Raw genomic sequence first — 18,063 nt, forward strand, 5'->3', positions numbered from 1 at the left:
CTAAAGCAGTTTTATAAGACCTTCTTTCTCTGGTTTGCTGTAATCCACATTAACTGAGTAGAACTTGTATTGATCATTGGGACCCAGTTTGTTCCAGGGCTCTGGGTTATTCTTTCCGTTCCAAGTAACATCTGGATTGAACAATGCTGGATGCAAGACATACAGTGCTGCTCTAGTACCTCCATCTCCAATAAACTCAAAGAGGAGAATCATGCTCAGATACTTTTTGGCTTGATTGAGGATCTGGTAGAGCATGTTTGCAGCAGTGGCCTCTGATTCAAAAGGAGAGAACAAGCCTAGTTATCAGACTCTGGACTAAGTAGTATCTACTACAAGTTTTCTAAAACTCTAATTTTTACACAAAAACTTGAATTTGTAATTGACAAATAATGCTGTCAGTTGTTTTCCTTGAAGTGACAGCCTCACTTTGTTAATTTTAGAGAAACATCTGCCCAAAACCCAAGTCTGAATAACCAAAGTTATTGGTTATTGTCTGTCAGTAATTCTTTTAACTACAAATGGTGTTTCATGAAGAGTTGCTTTTAAATTGCACAAGTGTTTGTCTTTGAGGCAGTGATTATACTTCAAGATGTAGCAGAAGTGCTTTATGCATATTTTCCATTTGTCATACAAAATATTTAAAAACTGTATTCTCAAGGGTCAATATTTATAACATCAATACTTTTCACTGCTCCATATAAGACAAGTGCAACTGACGTTTTTAATAAAACAGCATATGGTGGTAACAAACACAATGCCTACTAGTACTATTTTGTGGCACTGCTTCAATTTGTACTAAGGCACCAGTAGTCTTACACACTGTATTAGTTTCCTAGGGCTGCTGTTACAAACTACCACAAATTTGGTTGCTTGAAACAACAGGCATTTATTCTTCTTTAGTTCTATAGGTCAGAAGTCTGAAATGAATTTCACTGGGCAGAAATCAAGCTATCAGCAGGGCACACTCTTTCCAGAGACTCTAGGGGAGAATCTGTTTCCTTGCCTTTTCCAGCTTCTGAAGCTGAATTTCTTACATTCCTTGGCTCATAATCCCTCCATCTTCAAAGTCAGCAGCATAGCATCTTGCTTTAGCCATTATGTTGCCTTCTGTTCAAATCTCCCTCTGCCTGTGTTGTGACCATCATGAAGAAAAAGAATGGATGCCCACCTAAAAATTGGTTTGGATGTCAGGACTGATGATGCCACACACATACCAAGAGGGTATGAAAAGATTTATTGCTTACATAATTGAAGCTTTTCTGGGGAGAGCAGGGCAGCCCTCCCAAGCAGATTTGAAAGGGACTTGAGAGCCAGGAAAAGAAACTAGCTTGAATATTTTAAATTGTGATAAGGGAATGGGGAAAACTTTCAATGTAAAGGGCTAGATAGTAAAAATTTTAGGCTTTGTGAGCTATGAAATCTCTGCCATAACTACTGAACTTAAAATGTAAAAGCATCCATAGACAATCTATAAATTAATAGGTATACCTGTGTTTCAATAAAACTTTATGGATACAGAAATTTGAAATTCATATAATTGTCATGAGTTGAAAAATTTTCTTACTTTGATTTTTGGCCAGCTATTAAAAAATGTACAAACCGCTGGGCACGGTGGCTCACGCCTGTAATCCCAGCACTTTGGGAGACCAAGGCGGGCGGATCACGAGGTCAGGAGATTGAGACCATCCTGGCTAACACAGTGAAACCCCGTCTCTACCGAAAATACAAAATTTAGCCGGGTGTGGTGCCGGGCGCCTGTGGTCCCAGCTACTCGGGAGGCTGAGGCAGAAGAATGGCGTGAACCCGGGAGGCGGAGCTTGCAGTGAGCCGAGATGACGCCACTGCACTCCAGCCTGGGAGACAGAGCGAGATTCCGTCTCAAAAAAAAAAAAAAAAAAAAAAAAAAATACAAACCACAAGTTCACAAGTTGTATAAAAGCAGATAATAAAAAGGATTTGGCATCCAGGCTTAGTCTGACAACACCTGGATTAGAGTTTCACAATAGATGGGAGAAATATTACATTTATTTAATGATGCATAAAACATTTCCACCACATATTATCTCATTTGATCTTTAGAACAACTGTGAAGTAGATATCCTCATCATACTCATTTTACAGATGAGAAAACTGAGGCTCAGATATCTGCATAAGGCAGTGGCTCTAAACCCTGGCTGTACATTGGAATTATCAGGGGGGCTTTAAAGAATATCAGGCTTCACCCCTTGAAATTCTGATCTGATTGGTGTAGGACCATGGCTCTCAAATGAGGACAATTTTGTTCCTCCTCCTCCAGGGGACATTTGGCAATGTCTAGAAATATTTTTGGTTGTAACAACTGAGAGAGGAGTGTTGTGATACTGGCATATAGTAGGTAGAGTCCAGTGATGCTTCTAAATATCCTACAATGGACAGGACATCCCTTCACAACAAATATTACCCAGCCTAAAATGTTAATGGTGCCAAAGCTGAGAAATCCTAGTCTAGCCAGGGCTCAGGCATTGGTTATATGAAAACCTCCCTAAGTGGGTTCCCAGGTGGTAGTTTAATATCTATATTCTCGCTGTAGTATGAGGGCTCAGCGATAACCTGGCTAATTCATGTCAATAGACATTGTGAATTTTCAAGAAAAGACAATTCTAGCTCTTTACTGGCAACTTTTTTTCTTTTCTTCAGCTGCTAATAATACTTTAAACAGACAGGACTGAACTCTTTGTCCTTTGTTTTATTTGGTCCACTCTGTGGAGTAGTGTTGAGAGCACCAAAGTCATAGAGGAGCTCTCCTAGGTAGCAGGGAGATCTGAGTGAAAGAAGCAGCACCTATGTATTTACTTGAAGAGCTCCTGCTCTGAAACCTTGGGAATCTGATTGGCTTAGGGAAGACTGGAAGCTTTCCAGAAGGATACAGCTAATTGTTGCTTTAGAAGGAGAGGCACATGTGTGAAGGCCTGAAAGGGATGAATCTGGGCAAAGAAAATGTAGAAATTGTAACTTCTTCCTGTTCAGGCTAATGAGATGTGGTGAGATCCAGGGAATTAGTGGAGGTCATTAGGGTGTGCAAAAAGCACTCAAAAGAGATACTGGAAAGATTGATAATGCAATGATTCAAAACAACATAATGCAAAGGGAGAAAGAAAATATCGTGTAGGTCAGTGTTTCTCAAGGTATAGTCCTTGGATCAGCTACAGCAGAACTACGTAGGATACTTGTTAAAAATGCAGGTTTTTCAGACCTTGCTGAGACCTTTTGAATCAAGATCAAGGTGAAGCCCCATAATCTGCATGTTTAATGGGCTCTCCAAATGTTTCTGATGTACACTATAGTTTGAGAAGCACTTTTGTAGGTAGAACTCTCGCTCTAACTGGAGGATGATCAAGATGACCGTGTAATCTGAAATAAAGGTGTCCCTTGTCTTAGAAAAGCATGTTTTCCTGAGAAGTGGTGTGTTAATGGAAGTTTCACAAGTTGACTTTTATTGTAATTGCACTAGGGGGACTCATTATTACTTAAAAGAAGCCAAAGGTTAAGATGTTCACAGAGTGAATGTTCATATTCAATTGATCTTTTAAAATGTTTGGGGGATCTAATCTGTCATAATATTAGTTAGCTCTCTAACCTAAAGAAGAAGTAGGCATTTAAAAAGATTCACTTTTATATTTATTTCTGTGATTCTTTAGCATTTTTGCCTTTCACAAAAATGTTTTGTGTCAATTTTAAGTTTAGAAAACAGAGCGAATTAGGTTTAATTAATTTTGACAACCATGATAACGTGCTTGTTATGATTATATAAATGAAATTTTTGTGGCTTCCATATCTATCGCATATCATGTTCAAACAAAGATCTCACATTGGAGCAGAAATATGCTGATTAGATGAATGACATTAAGTACAAAATTGTATTGTGCTGGGTGCATTTGAATTTTACACAAAGAACAGACTTGGAGTCTGATTATCCCAGTCTCTGATTGCTTTGTCATTCACAGTTTTGATAAATGGTTTAATCATTTAATGAATTAATAATTTGCTATTGAGTCAACAAAATATCTAATTGCAAACCTTGCTTCTAAAAATCTGAGACTAGTTGAATCCTCATCCTTTGCAGTATTTAATAGTGTATATATAATTGTTCTATTTTTTTCTACTGTCTTTACTCACTTCTACTTGATTTGATAAGACCTTCACAGGCTCTCTGTGAGATTTTCATTTTGACAGGATGATGATAATACATGGCATATTGAGAATTATAGCAATTCTAGTAGAGGAGAATAAATGACTTTATAGTATGGAAATGTAGAGTTCTTATTTAGAAAATGAAATTGGTGGATAAATAAAGTGCATTTCTGGCTCATTTCCAAATTATTTGTTCAATGAGGCACATGTCAATCTACAATGCTTTCAGTGTAAAGGAATCCAGAAGAATACAGAATCTTGAAGATTAAAGCTGGAAGGAATTTAGGAGTTCTCAAACTCAAATCTCTAAAAAAAAGTCAGGTAATTAACATAAATAAGCGATAAGCTTCAAATTACAATAGTAAGGGGGTTCCTTACCCCTATTGCCTGTGGAAATGTAGGGTCATTGTTTCCAAATAGTCTGATTTTTCAAGAGATGCCAAAATCTAGTCTTCTCTATCCATCCTCCTACTGAGTAGCCACCAGGATCTGGAACTTCTCCTCTCAGTCACAGCTAATTGCACTAGGGATAGGTGCCTGTCTTTGAGGGATGTTGCCCATGTAAATGCTGGCAGCTGACTCTTGTCTGCTGACCCAGCCTTAAGATGAACAAGTATAGTTTATTTCCCCAGGACATTTGACTCATGACACAAAGGAATTTATAAGTTGTTAGCAAGGCAGAAAGAAGTAGACACAAAGACTGAAACCAAGTTATGTTACCTGCAGAGCACCTGATAGAAAGTTGCAACCTTCTACAACTGAGGTCCTCACAGAGTGGCTTAGAATCTAGACCCACCCACCATCTGAATCCCCAAGCCAGGTAAGGTATTTTTAAAAAATTATTTTTATTTTATTTTGTTTTATTTATTTATGAGAAGGAGTCTTGCTTTGTCACCCAGACTGGAGTGCAGCGGCACGATCTGGGCTCACTGCAACTTCTACCTCCTGGGTTCAAGTGATTTTCCTGTCTCAGCCTCCTGAGTAGCTGGAATTACAGGTGGGTGCCACCACAGCAGGCTAATTTTTTGATTTTTAGCACAGATGGAGTCTCACCATGTTGATTGACCAGGCTAGTCTCGAACTCCTGACCTCAGATGATCCACCCACCTCGGCCTCCCAAAGTGCTGGAATTACAGGCATGAGCCACTGTGCCCAGCTAGGTGTTTTATTTTAACAGAGAAATAACCCAAGGGTAATGAACACACTAAACCCAGAAATGTGTATGTGAAGGGTTGGATTAATTGGGGATAACTGTATTTAACTTCCAGAACTGTTAAGAATAAATGAGTATGTGTGAAAATGTTTTGGTCAGTATCTAACACATAGTAGGCACTTAGTGCTACCTTCACAGCTCTCTTCCTCTCTGCTCCTTTTACTACCCATGTATTTACATTTAGTATTGGCATCAACCAAGGGAAGAATGCCGATATCTGTGACTTAGTCTGATGATGGATAAAAAATTTTTCCTGTCTGTTAACCAATTGTTATCTAAAAGGCCCCTGTCTATAAGCCATATTTTCCCAGACTCAGATCTTGAGGGGAATTAGTAAAATATTGTAGACCCTGAATTTTCCTGCCTGTATCTGTCAGGATTCAGTGCAAGAAACGGAGATTACTTTAAGTATTTTAAGTAGAAAGGAATTTAATAAGGACATTAGATATTTTTAAAACTGTTTGGGAGGATTGGAAAAGTAGGCTCTAGGCTGGGCCTGAAGAAATAGCTCCTAGAATCTTATAGAACTGATCCACCAATTGGCTCCTACCTCTGAGACCACCACTGGAATGCTTGAATTCAAGAATATAGCACCACAGCTGACACCCAGGAAGCTGGAGACTAGTTGCTGGCACACAGATGCAGAACATTCCCATGTCTACATGACCTCAATTGCCAGGATAAGAGAGTCCAAAAGGGGAAAGAAAGTGGCCTTGACATTATTTCTGCTTTCAAATCTCACAAAATGTACCTAATTAATAGAAGCAATTTTACATTGAGAATTTTAGCTGTGAAAGAGTCTGTGAAATGCAATTTTCACTTTTGTAGTCTTTGCAGCACAGAAGGTGCACTAGAAGGAAATGGGAATGAAGGATGAGTGAACCAATCCACAGTATCTATAACACTGTCTGCAATGGACTGAATGTTTGTCCCCCCAAACTCATCTGTTGAAAATCTAATCCCAATGTGATAGTATTTGGAGGTGGAACCTTTGGGAGATGATTAGGTCATGAGGGTGGAGCCCTCACAAATAAGATTTGTGCCCTTTTAAAAAGAGCCCTTTAAGAAGAGCTAGCTAACTCTCTTTTCACTATGTGAGGATATAATGAAAAGACAGCCATCTGCAAAGTAGGAAGTAGGCCTTTACCAGACACTGGGTCTGCCAGTGCCTTGATCTCGGACCCTCCATCTTCCAGAGTGTGAGAAATAAATGTTTGTTGTTGAGCCATTCAGTCTATGATATTTTGTTATCACATCCTGTCCTTACTTAGTCTGTTTAGTGTAGCTCTATCAGAATATCACAAACTAGGTAATTTATAAATAAAAAAATATTTCTCCCAGTTCTAAAGGCTAGAAAGTCCAAGATTAAGGGTCTGCATCTGGTGAGGGCCTTCATGCTACATCATCCCATGGTGGAAGTCAGAAGGGCAAGAGAGTAAGAGGGGGCTGAACTTGCTTTTATAATAAGCCCACTCTTGCAATAACTAACCCATTCCTCTGATATTGACATTAATCCATTCATGAGGGCTCTACCCACTTATTAGGCCCCACCTCCCAACACTGTTATATTGGGGATTAAGTTTCTAACATATGAACTTTAGGGGACACATTCAAACCAAAGTCCAGCCGAAACCAAGATATTGCCCTACCATATTTGTCAGTGAAGGTTCTCAAGATCCCCCTTGTACTGGACCTGCCACCTGGTATCACCTGAATTTGAAAGTACAGTGAAACCTCATGATGATGCTAATCCTGAAAAAATACATTTTTCATTTTGTGTCTGTTCTTTATCCATCTGCAGTTCTAAAATAGGAACTGGCTAAGGTCTTTTATTTTCTGCAGCAGTAGAGTGGGTAGGGGAGAAATAGGTTAGGAATGACTATCTTGTGATCATCTGTGACTTTCTCAGTTAGGTGTAAGATCTCCTGGGTACAGCAAGTTTAACAGATCTTTACCCTTGTGCTTTTGAGATAGTAGGGATTGACTAAAAATATTGCTTTTTGTTAACTCTGCAATACTGTGTATTTTTTCTGATGAAAAATTTTTGGACTCTGCTTAACACTTTTTGAAAACTCTTTCATACTTGCTTCTTGATTTTGTTTTTATTTTTAGTTTCTTTTTTAGAAGACTTTGATATACTTTGGGATTTGAGATAACACTGTTAGTTCATTTAAGGGAGAGAGGGAGAAGACATTGTTGTACCTGGGTTTAGAATCATTATCTCTAGCAGGGCCACAGTGCAAGCCCGCACTGTGGGCTTGTGTATTATTAAAGACATAATGTCCATCTAAATGTGTATGTATCAGTAAAGATTCCAGCTAGAAATAGTTGGCAAAATCTGAGTAGGCTGAGAAGAGTTTTTTTTTTTTTTTTTTGAGATGGAGTCTTGCTCTGTCGCCCAGACTGGAGTGCAGTGGCCGGATCTCAGCTCACTGCAGCTCCGCCTCCCGGGTTATACCATTCTCTGCTCAGCCTCCTGAGTAGCTGGGACTCAGGCGCCTGCCACCGCGCCCGGCTAGTTTTTTGTATTTTTAGTAGAGACGGGGTTTCACCATGTTAGCCAGGATGGTCTCGATCTCCCGACCTCGTGATCCGCCTGTCTCGGCCTCCCAAAGTGCTGGGATTACAGGCTTGAGCCACCGCGCCTGGCCGAGAAGAGTTTAATAAAGGTATGGGAATGTTTAGAGAAATCAGCAAAGAATAGTACAAGGACTTTAGGGCTAGCAGCAGTGGAGAAGTTATTGCATCTTATGTCCAAATAGGCAAGTAGAGGAAGCTACTTTTATCATTAAAAGCCTTTATTTTTAATGACAAAAACCGCAATTACTTTTGCAGCAACCTAATATGAGTGGTTACCAGAATATGAGGAGCATAGCTATCTGGAAAATGCCTCTTAATAGGAGCTGTGGACTTCATTAGTGTGTTAGTCAGGGTTCTCTAGAGGGACAGAACTAATGGAATGAATATATATATATATATACACACATACACACAACATACATACACACACACACATACATATACATATATATATAAACTCCTATAATATTTTATAGTGTTGAAAATTTAAAAACCATCTGAATTTCTTAATATGGACTTGGTTAACTAATTATGATATATCCATAAGTGAATTACAGTTCATCCATATGTTGGGATACTATTTGACTGTTTAAAATAATGATATAAAAGAATAACATAAGAAACTGTTCATGGTATATCACTAAGTGCAAAAAGCAGGCACCAAATCACTGTGTGTTGAGTAATAAACAGTTTATTATTCAGAGAGAGACAGGAAGGAAATAAACATATTAATGAGGGTTATTTCTGGATGGTGGAGTTGGATGATTTTAGCATTTTGTGTTTTCCAGATTTTTATTCCAATTCTTTTGTATAAGAAAGCATTATATAGGAAGCAAGATGAAAAATTACTATTAAGTGTTTTTTTGGGTTTATTCTTTTGTCTATAAAGGCAACTGAGTCAAGACAAATAGTCTGTGTTAGGCAGTTGTCTTTTGCTGGGTCCAGCCTGTAGCTTATTAGCCCTATGCTAAATTTTCATCAGTAACAACAGGAGCTGGTCAGATCATGGCAGTTCAAATGAGAAAATTGCTGGGAAAGTCACCTTACTCCATCTTGCAGCATAAAGACAAGTGCTTTCTCTGACACTTCTTTTCAACCTCCTGTGGCCACTGAATGTCACTGTGGTTCCAAGGAAATGCAATGAAGATAAGACTTCTTTGGTCTCAGCAATGACTGTAGAGACTGGGGCAGGCAAAAATAAACAGGGAAATCAACTTTGGAATTTTCTCTCTCTCTCTCTTTTTTTTCTTTTGAGACAGATTTTCACTCTGTAGACCAGGCTAGAGTGCAGTGATGTGATCTCAGCTCATTGCAACCTCTGCCTCTTGGGTTCAAGTGATTCTCGTGCCTCAGCCTCCTGAGTAGCCAGGATTACAGGTGTGCCCCACCATGCCCGGTTAATTTTTGTATTTTTAGTAGAGACAGGGTTTTGCTATGTTGGCCAGGCTGGTTTTGAACTCCTGACCTCAGGTGATCCACCTGCCTTGGCCTCCCAAAGTGCTGGGATTACAGGCATGAGCCACTGCACCCAGCCAACTCCATAATTGTCTAGAGGCCTGTACGATGCCTCTGGCCTCCTATTTCTACTAACAATACATTTAGGTTGATAAATTAGCAATGAGAACAAAGTGTTTGAAATAACACTTCCAGCTTCTAAGACATTCTAAGTCCCATATAGTGAGAACCAAAACCCCAGGTTGTGATCCTGCTTCTGCCAAACTCTGGTCAGATTTCTCCAATGGAAAGATGAGAAACTGAGTGCAGAGATAGAGGACAGCCTCAGGAGGCAGAAGACAGTCACCCAATAGGCAGATTAAGAACCTGCATAGGCACCAGAAAAGAAAGGGCATCAAATAGTAATGCCTTTTTTGGAGGCAAAGGCTGTGTAGGATTTATTTCCATACCACTAGTGTTTGGTACAGAGTTTGGCATGTAGTAGGTGTTCAGAAAAAATTGAAATGACTTCCCTGGCTACTATCCCTTCAATTTGGATTAGGTGACCCTCCTTTATGGTCTCATAGTACTTATGCTTACTTCTATCATACCACTTATGGCACTGAGTTACAATGATTCATTTACGTATCAGTTGGATACTGGACATTAGAGACTGTATTTTTTGACATGCCGTCAGCCGTTAGTGCAAAAGAGAAAGTGCTCTCCCCCTATATCATACACCCAAGGGATCATGGTAACCAGATGATGCTTTTTTTCTTTTCATGGTTCTTTGTTCTTAAAACGAACTGAGTTACAAGTTTGGAGAAGCTGGAGTTAAGTTGGAGCAGGAATGAGAGGGCCAGGAGTAGGGAAGTTTAGTGAGGCTAGGCAGAGGTGGGTGAAGGAAAAATATCTCATTGGTGGGATGGTTGGAGAGAGAAACAGAATTGGAAAATGTCAAAGGGGATTGATGAAGTTGTCGTGATGTAAATGTATTTTCTCCATCTCTCCTGTGCAGTATTTGGTTCAATCTTCAATGCTTTGTAGTAAATTTTCTTGTTGGCGAGGGGTGGGGTGGGGTTGTGAAGAAGTATCAAGGTTAGTGGGCAAAAATGGACACTGCTCATGGGTAATAGCTCATCTATGGGTTGCGATAGCCCAGTGCATGTGTCTTGCAGTTCTGTGCTCTTTCCAAGAAAGCTGATTTGGCTTATTTACATAGGCCTGCCATAATTGGCTATCCTCATATCAGAGTCTCAGATACCAGAATGTGACCTTTTATAAGGTTGACTGCAAGTGTATACAGAGTGAATGGCTACCTCTGTGGTGCTGACACCTCTTTCTTTAGCTGGCTACTTTAATTTACTCATTAGTCATTTTTTGGGGGGCAAGAGAAAGAAGGAAAATAGACATAGAGAGATTTACCTGGAACCATGAATCCTATTGCTCCCTTCTCTGGGCACTCTTGTCTGTTCTCCAGATTATCCTGTTTTCTATTTGGACCATCACCACTGTTGTGTCTTCCATTCCCTCAGGGACCTGCTTTCTGTTATGTCTCTAAGCCATGTCTTTTCCTGAGCTTCAAACTTATGTAGTCATGCTCCTATTTGACATCTCCATTTTGTTGCTTACTAGGCATCTAAAATTTATTGTATCTAAAGTCCAAACTCTTGATACTCCCGGAAAACTTGATCCTCTTGCAATCTTCTGTATTTCAGTTAATGGGCAATTTCATCCTTTTAATTGCTCATCCTAGGACCTTGTAGACATCTTCAGCTCCACTTTTTCTCTTACAGCCTTCATCCAATTTATCAGCAAATCTTTGGCACTGCTTCAAAATACATTCAGAATCTGATCTCTTCTTACTACCTCTACTGCTACCACTCTGATTCAAGCCACCATCTTCTCTCTTGCCTGGACTATTTCAATAGTGTTCTAAATGTTCTCCTTGCTCCTATGCTTGTCTTCTACAATCAACACAGCAGCCAGATGACCCTTTCAAAGCTTAAGTTAGATCATATCACTTTTCTGTTTGTATCCCCCAACAGGTTTCCATTTCTATCAGAGTAAAAGCCACTATTCTTATGGTGAGCTATAAGCCCATCCATGACCTCACTGACTTCATCTCTTACTCTCACCTATTATTTGTCACCTATTACATCTTCATACACTCACCTATTATTTGTCACTGCACTCCAGCCACAGTGACTTCTTCACTGCTCCTCAAACATACCAGATCTGCTTTTACCTTAAGGGCTTTGCACTTAGTATTCCCACTGACTGCAATTATCTTCCTCTAGATATCTACAGAAATCATCCACCATCTAAAGGTCTCTGCTTAAGAGTTTGTAACAACTTTTGTGCAGGTCATTTATTTGGGAACGTCATCTCTGGAAGCATGTATGAAGAACAAGGGAGGTGAAACAAGGAAGAGAAAGCCAATATAAAGATGAGTTATAGAGTTGACCACAGTTATGGGCAACTGTTTTCTTAATCCTGCTGGACATCTCAGACAATTTATGACATGATTATCTGTATACTTTCTGGTGATTTGAAAGGGTGAAGCAGGCCAGGCCTGGTGGCTCATGCCTGTAATTCCAGCACTTTGGGAGGCCAAGGTGGGAGGATCACTTGAGCCCAGGAGTTCGAGACCAGCCTGGGCAAAATGGTGAAGCCTTGTCTCTACAAAAAATACAAAATTAGCCAGGCACCTCAATCAACCTTCCCACCTCAATTTCTCAAGTAGTAGGGAGTACAGGTGAACACCAATAGCCTCAGAGAGGTTGGAACTGCAGTGAGCCAAGATTGTGCTACTGCACTCCAGCCTGGGTGACAGAGCGAGACCTTGTCTTAAAAAAAAAAAAAAAAAGAGGGAAGCATTTCTCCATCAGCTCACCATCTCTGATGCAGGAGCAGCTATGTAAATTGTGGGGCACAGTGCAAAATGAAAATGAAGAGCCTTTTGTTCAGAAATTATTGTTTGAAGACATCAGTAGCAGAAATCAGAGAAGCCTCGGGGCAGGAAGCAAGAGCCTCAGGTGCATCTGTGGCAAGACAGTGTCACATTGAGCCTACTTGAAGCTGATTGAACCCTGTATGACTAGTCACCACCCGTGTGTCTGGAATAATGAGTAAATTCAAAAGGATTTGAAATGTTGCGTAATCTGAAAAACCTTGTCACCCTCTATGCCTTTTCCTACTTCAGTTTTCTTTACAGTATTTGTTTATTAGGTTCTTGCCTATCTCCTCCACTAGAACGGAAGCTCGGAGAAAGCAGGGAATTTGCTTTATTCTCTGTTACGTTCCCAGCATCTAGAACTATGTCTGGCACATAATGGGTGCTCATTTTTTGTTGAATGAATGAATTCATGAGAAACAGTATACAGCGTTTAAGAGCCTAGTCTCTGAAGCCAGATGGCCTGGGTTCAATGATTCATGCCAGTGTGTAAGTGGCTATTAATATGTGCCAATGACCCTCTTTTTTCTCCTGCACCATTTTTGTATAGGGAGCTGGTTAAATTGAGTATCAATATTATTTAAAGTTTCTGTTAATTATCAAATATTTCTATAAGATAAGTGCTATTGATACTCAGTTTTACAGATGAGGACACTGTGGCCCAGAAAACAGGAAAGAACATCCTTAAAGGGGATGAGACATCCCGTAACTGCTGAGCTGGAGGGTGCTGGAGAAGGGTGTGCCCTCCATTTTGCCTCAGTGATTGTGGTGCTAGTATGGGATAACTCTATGAGTGAATGGGTATGAACACTTTGTCTCTTCTAATAGCCTCCTAGGGACTGGAAGTATAAAGACAAAGACTCCAGTGTATAGGGAGAAGAGGTCAGAGACCCATAGGCTAGTGTCCTTGGAAGCATTGCCTCAGAGAAGCTTCAGGAATTCCCGAGTCATGGATACGTTATTGCTCAATATTTGACTTTGACACATGAATGATTATTTGTACCTAGTGAATGAGGAATACACATCCAGTTACAGGGATGTGTTCAGTATTAATTGCAACCGGTTAGTGGTCAGATTGTTGGTGGAACTGTAAGTTGACTTAGTCACGCAGGGTTCAGAATGCAAATAAAAGGGTAAGATGCCTTGGCCATGTGGGTATGGCCCCATTTCTGCTTACTGAAATAAGGATGAAGGGGCATACAGGAGGACCAGAGTGAAAATGCAAGGGAACTAGTCAAGAGAACAGTCAACATGGTGAAAAATGTTTTTAATTGAACCAGTGCTACATACAAAGTGTATTGTTTTTTGTTTAATAAACCAATCACATTTTCATGACAGGCTACGGTTTGGTGGGAGATAAGGGAAGGAGAGGAATGTTGGAGAGGACATAAAACCAGAACCTCTGAAGCTTAATGATAGGAGATGTCCTGTCAGGTCAGAAGAAGAACTTATTAATCTTCTCTTTATTCCTCCATAGCTTCTCTTTTCGCTATTACAAAGAGCTAGGAAAAGGTACAAACACTGCCTAGTAAAATCTGTACCCCCATAGGATCATGGCATTAATATATTCAGGGATAAACAATGCAGTTGTTCATTCTTAATGTTTTTCATGTCTGTGACTTTGAGTAGACTGATCACTTTCCTTTTTCTAGTTTGTGACTTTGGTTGTGTGATGACTGTTGGCTTGAAAAATTATATGCATCATAGAACTTGTGCTGCTATCCCAGCACTTTGGGAATAACTCTTCTCAGGGAATGTTTTGAGTATGCAAATAGCAAAGTAGGGATGGTCTTGACTTTCCATCTGTTCCAAAGACTGCTGGTTAACTACCAAGATATGTTCTTCCTTTCTTCCTAGGAACACGGCGCATGGCTATAGCTACTACAGTCCCTTGTGTAGTAGATTTAGTCATTTGACTATGCTCTCCCCAGTGGAAAGTGAATGGAAGTGATGTGCTCTACTTCAAGGTCTTAACAAAGTGAATATTCTTTCTCCACATTGCAACCCGTGATAACCTAACATTGACCAAGCAGATCACATCCATGATCTAAGGGATGGAGGGGCAGACCCGTGAAAGAATCCAGACTCTTAAATAATCATGGAGCAGAGCTGCCTGTTTACCTTGACAATAAATTTATTTATTTATTTATTTATTTTTATATACTTTAAGTTCTAGGGTACATGTGCATAACGTGCAGGTTTGTTACATATGTATACTTGTGCCATGTTGGTGTGCTGCCCCCATCAACTCGTCAGCACCCATCAATTCATCATTTATATCAGGTATAACTCCCCAATGCACTCCCTCCCCCCTCCGCCCTTCCCATGATAGGCCCTAGTGTGTGATGTTCCCTTTCCCGAGTCCAAGTGATCTCATTGTTCAGTTCTCACCTATGAGTGAGAACATGCGGTGTTTCGTTTTCTGTTCTTGTGATAGTTTGCTGAGAATGATGGTTTCCAGCTGCATCCATGTCCCTACAAAGGACGCAAACTCATCCTTTTTTATGGCTGCATAGTATTCCATGGTGTATATGTGCCACATTTTCTTAATCAGTCTGTCACAGATGGACATTTGGGTTGATTCCAACTCTTTGCTATTGTGAATAGTGCCGCAATAAAATACGTGTGCATGTGTCTTTGTAGGAGAATAATTTATAATCCTTGGGTACATACCCAGTAGTGGGATGGCTGGGTCATATGGTACATCTAGTTCTAGATCCTGAGGAATCGCCATACTGTTTTCCATAATGGTTGAACTAGTTTACAATCCCACCAACAGTGTAAAAGTGTTCCTATTTCTCCACATCCTCTCCAACACCTGTTGTTTCCTGATTTTTAATGATTGCTGTTCTAACTGGTGTGAGATGGTATCTCATTGTGGTTTTGATTTGCATGGCCAGTGATGACGAGCATTTTTTCATGTGTCTGTGGCTGTATGAATGTCTTCTTTTGAGAAATGTCTGTTCATATCCTTTGCCCACTTTTGATGGGGTTGTTTGTTTTTTTCTTGTATATTTGTTTGAGTTCTTTGTAGATTCGGGATATTAGCCCTTTGTCAGATGAGTAGATTGCAAAAATTTTCTGCCATTCTGTAGGTTGCCTGTTCACCCTGATGGTAGTTTCTTTTGCTGTGCAGAAGCTCTTTAGTTTAATTAGATCCCATTTGTCAATTTTGGCTTTTGCTGCCGTTGCTTTGGGTTTTAGACATGAAGTCCTTGCCCATGCCTATGTCCTGAATGGTATTACCTGGGTTTTCTTCTAGGGTTTTTATGGTATTAGGTCTAACATTTAAGTCTCTAATCCATCTTGAATTAATCTTCGTATAAGGAGTAAGGAAAGGATCCAGTTTCAGCTTTCTACTTATGGCTAGCCAATTTTCCCAGCACCATTTATTAAATAGGGAATCCTTTCCCCATTTCTTGTTTCTCTCAGGTTTGTCAAAGATCAGATGGCTGTAGATGTGTGGTATTATTTCTGAGGACTCTGTTCTGTTCCATTGGTCTATATCTCTGTTTTGGTACCAGTACCATGCTGTTTTGGTTACTGTAGCCTTGTAGTATAGTTTGAAGTCAGGTAGCGTGACGCCTCCAGCTTTGTCCTTTTGACTTAGGATTGTCTTGGCAATGCGGCTCTTTTTTGTTCCATATGAACTTTAAAGCCGTTTTTTTCCAATTCTGTGAAGAAACTCATTGGTAGCTTGATGGGGATGGCATTGAATCTATAAATAACCTTGGGCAGTATGGCCATTTTCACGATATTGATTCTTCCTATCCATGAGCATGGTATGTTCTTCCATTTGTTTGTGTCCTCTTTATTTCACTGAGCAGTGGTTTGTAGTTCTCCTTGAAGAGGTCCTTGACATCCCTTGTAAGTTGGATTCCTAGGTATTTTATTCTCTTGGAAGCAATTGTGAATGGAAGTTCTTCCTGATTTGGCTCTCTGTTGTCTGTTACTGGTGTATAAGAATGCTTGTGATTTTGCACATTAATTTTGTTCCTGAGACTTTGCTGAAGTTGCTTATCAGCTTAAGGAGATTTTGGGCTGAGACGATGGGGTTTTCTAAATATACAATCATGTCATCTGCAAACAGGGACAATTTGACTTCTTCTTTTCCTAACTGAATACCCTTGATTTCTTTCTCTTGCCTGATTGCCCTAGCCAGAACTTCCAGCACTATGTTGAATAGGAGTGGTGAGAGAGGGCATCCCTGTCTTGTGCCAGTTTTCAAAGGGAATTTTTCCAGTTTTTGCCCATTCAGTGTAATATTAGCTGTGGGTTTGTCATAAATAGCTCTTATTATTTGAGGTACGTTCCATCAATACCGAATTATTGAGCGTTTTTAGCATGAAGGGCTGTTAAATTTGTCAAAAGCCTTTTCTGCATCTGTTGAGATAATCATGTGGTTCTTGTCTTTGGTTCTGTTATATGCTGGATTACGTTTATTGATTTGCGAATGTTGAACCAGCCTTGCACCCAGGGATGAAGCCCACTTGATCATGGTGGATAAGCTTTTTGATGTGCTGCTGAATCCGGTTTGCCAGTATTTTATTGAGGATTTTTGCATCGATGTCATCAGGGATATTGGTCTAAAATTCTCTTTTTTTCTTGTGTCTCTGCTAGGCTTTGGTATCAGGATGATATTGGCCTCATAAAATGAGTTAGGGAGGATTCCCTCTTTTTCTATTGATTGGAATAGTTCAGAAGGAATGGTACCAGCTCCTCCTTGTACCTCTGGTAGAATTCAGCTGTGAATCCATCTGGTCCTGGACTTTTTTGGTGGGTAGGCTATTAATTATTGCCTCAATTTCAGAGCCTGCTATTGGTCTATTCAGGGATTCAACTTCTTCTGGTTTAGTCTTGGGAGAGTGTAAGTGTCCAGGAAATTATCCATTTCTTCTAAATTTTCTAGTTGATTTGCGTAGAGGTGTTTATAGTATTCTCTGATGGTAGTTTGTATTTCTGTGGGGTCGGTGGTGAATCCCCTTTATCATTTTTTATTGCGTCTATTTGATTCCTCTCTTTTCTTCTTTATTAGTCTGCTAGCGGTCTGTCAATTTTGTTGATCTTTTCAAAAAACCAAGTCCTGGATTCATTGATGTTTTGGAGGTTTTTTGTGTCTCTATCTCCTTCAGTTCTGCTCTGATCTTAGTTATTTCTTGCCTTCTGCTAGCTTTTGAATGTGTTTGCTCTTGCCTCTCTAGTTCTTTTAATTGTGATGTTAGAGTGTCAATTTTAGATCTTTCCTGCTTTCTCTTGTGGGCATTTAGTGCTATAAATTCCCTCTACACACTGCTTTAAATGTGTCCAAAGATTCTGGTATGTTGTATTTGTTCTCATGGTTTCAAAGAATGTCTTTATTTCTGCTTTCATTTCGTTATGTACCCAGTAGTCATTCAGAAGCAGGTGTTCAGTTTCATGTAGTTGAGCGCGTTTTGATTTAGTTTCTTAGTCCTGAGTTCTAGTTTGATTGCACTGTGGTCTGAGAGACAGTTTGTTATAATTTCTGTTCTTTTACATTGCTGAGGAGTGCTTTACTTCCAATTATGTGGTCAATTTTGGAATAAGTGCGATGTGGTGCTGAGAAGATTGTATATTCTGTTGATTGGGGTGGAGAGTTCTATAGATGTCTATTAGGTCCGCTTGGTGCAGAGATGAGTTCAATTCCTGGATATCCTTGTTAACTTTCTGTCTCATTGATCTGTCTAATGTT

At 39.8% G+C, this 18,063-nt stretch overlaps 1 protein-coding gene across 1 annotated transcript; it reads right to left on the reverse strand.

The window, feature by feature from the left end:
• Nucleotides 1–255, reverse strand: LOC117077670 (cytochrome c oxidase subunit NDUFA4-like). Its single transcript, XM_033201360.1, has one exon. It carries the CDS (start codon nucleotides 253–255, stop codon nucleotides 1–3), a length of 255 nt encoding a protein of 84 aa, XP_033057251.1.
• Nucleotides 256–18,063: the final 17,808 nt, after the last annotated feature.

This window comes from Trachypithecus francoisi, unplaced genomic scaffold, assembly GCF_009764315.1.
Source record: "Trachypithecus francoisi isolate TF-2019V2 unplaced genomic scaffold, Tfra_2.0 Lachesis_group6, whole genome shotgun sequence".
In the NCBI taxonomy this organism is placed as follows: domain Eukaryota; kingdom Metazoa; phylum Chordata; class Mammalia; order Primates; family Cercopithecidae; genus Trachypithecus; species Trachypithecus francoisi.

Coding starts and splice junctions, on each gene's coding strand:
- LOC117077670 (XM_033201360.1), bottom strand. CDS start 255: ATGCTCTACCAGATCCTCAATCAAGCCAAAAAGTATCTGAGCATGATT.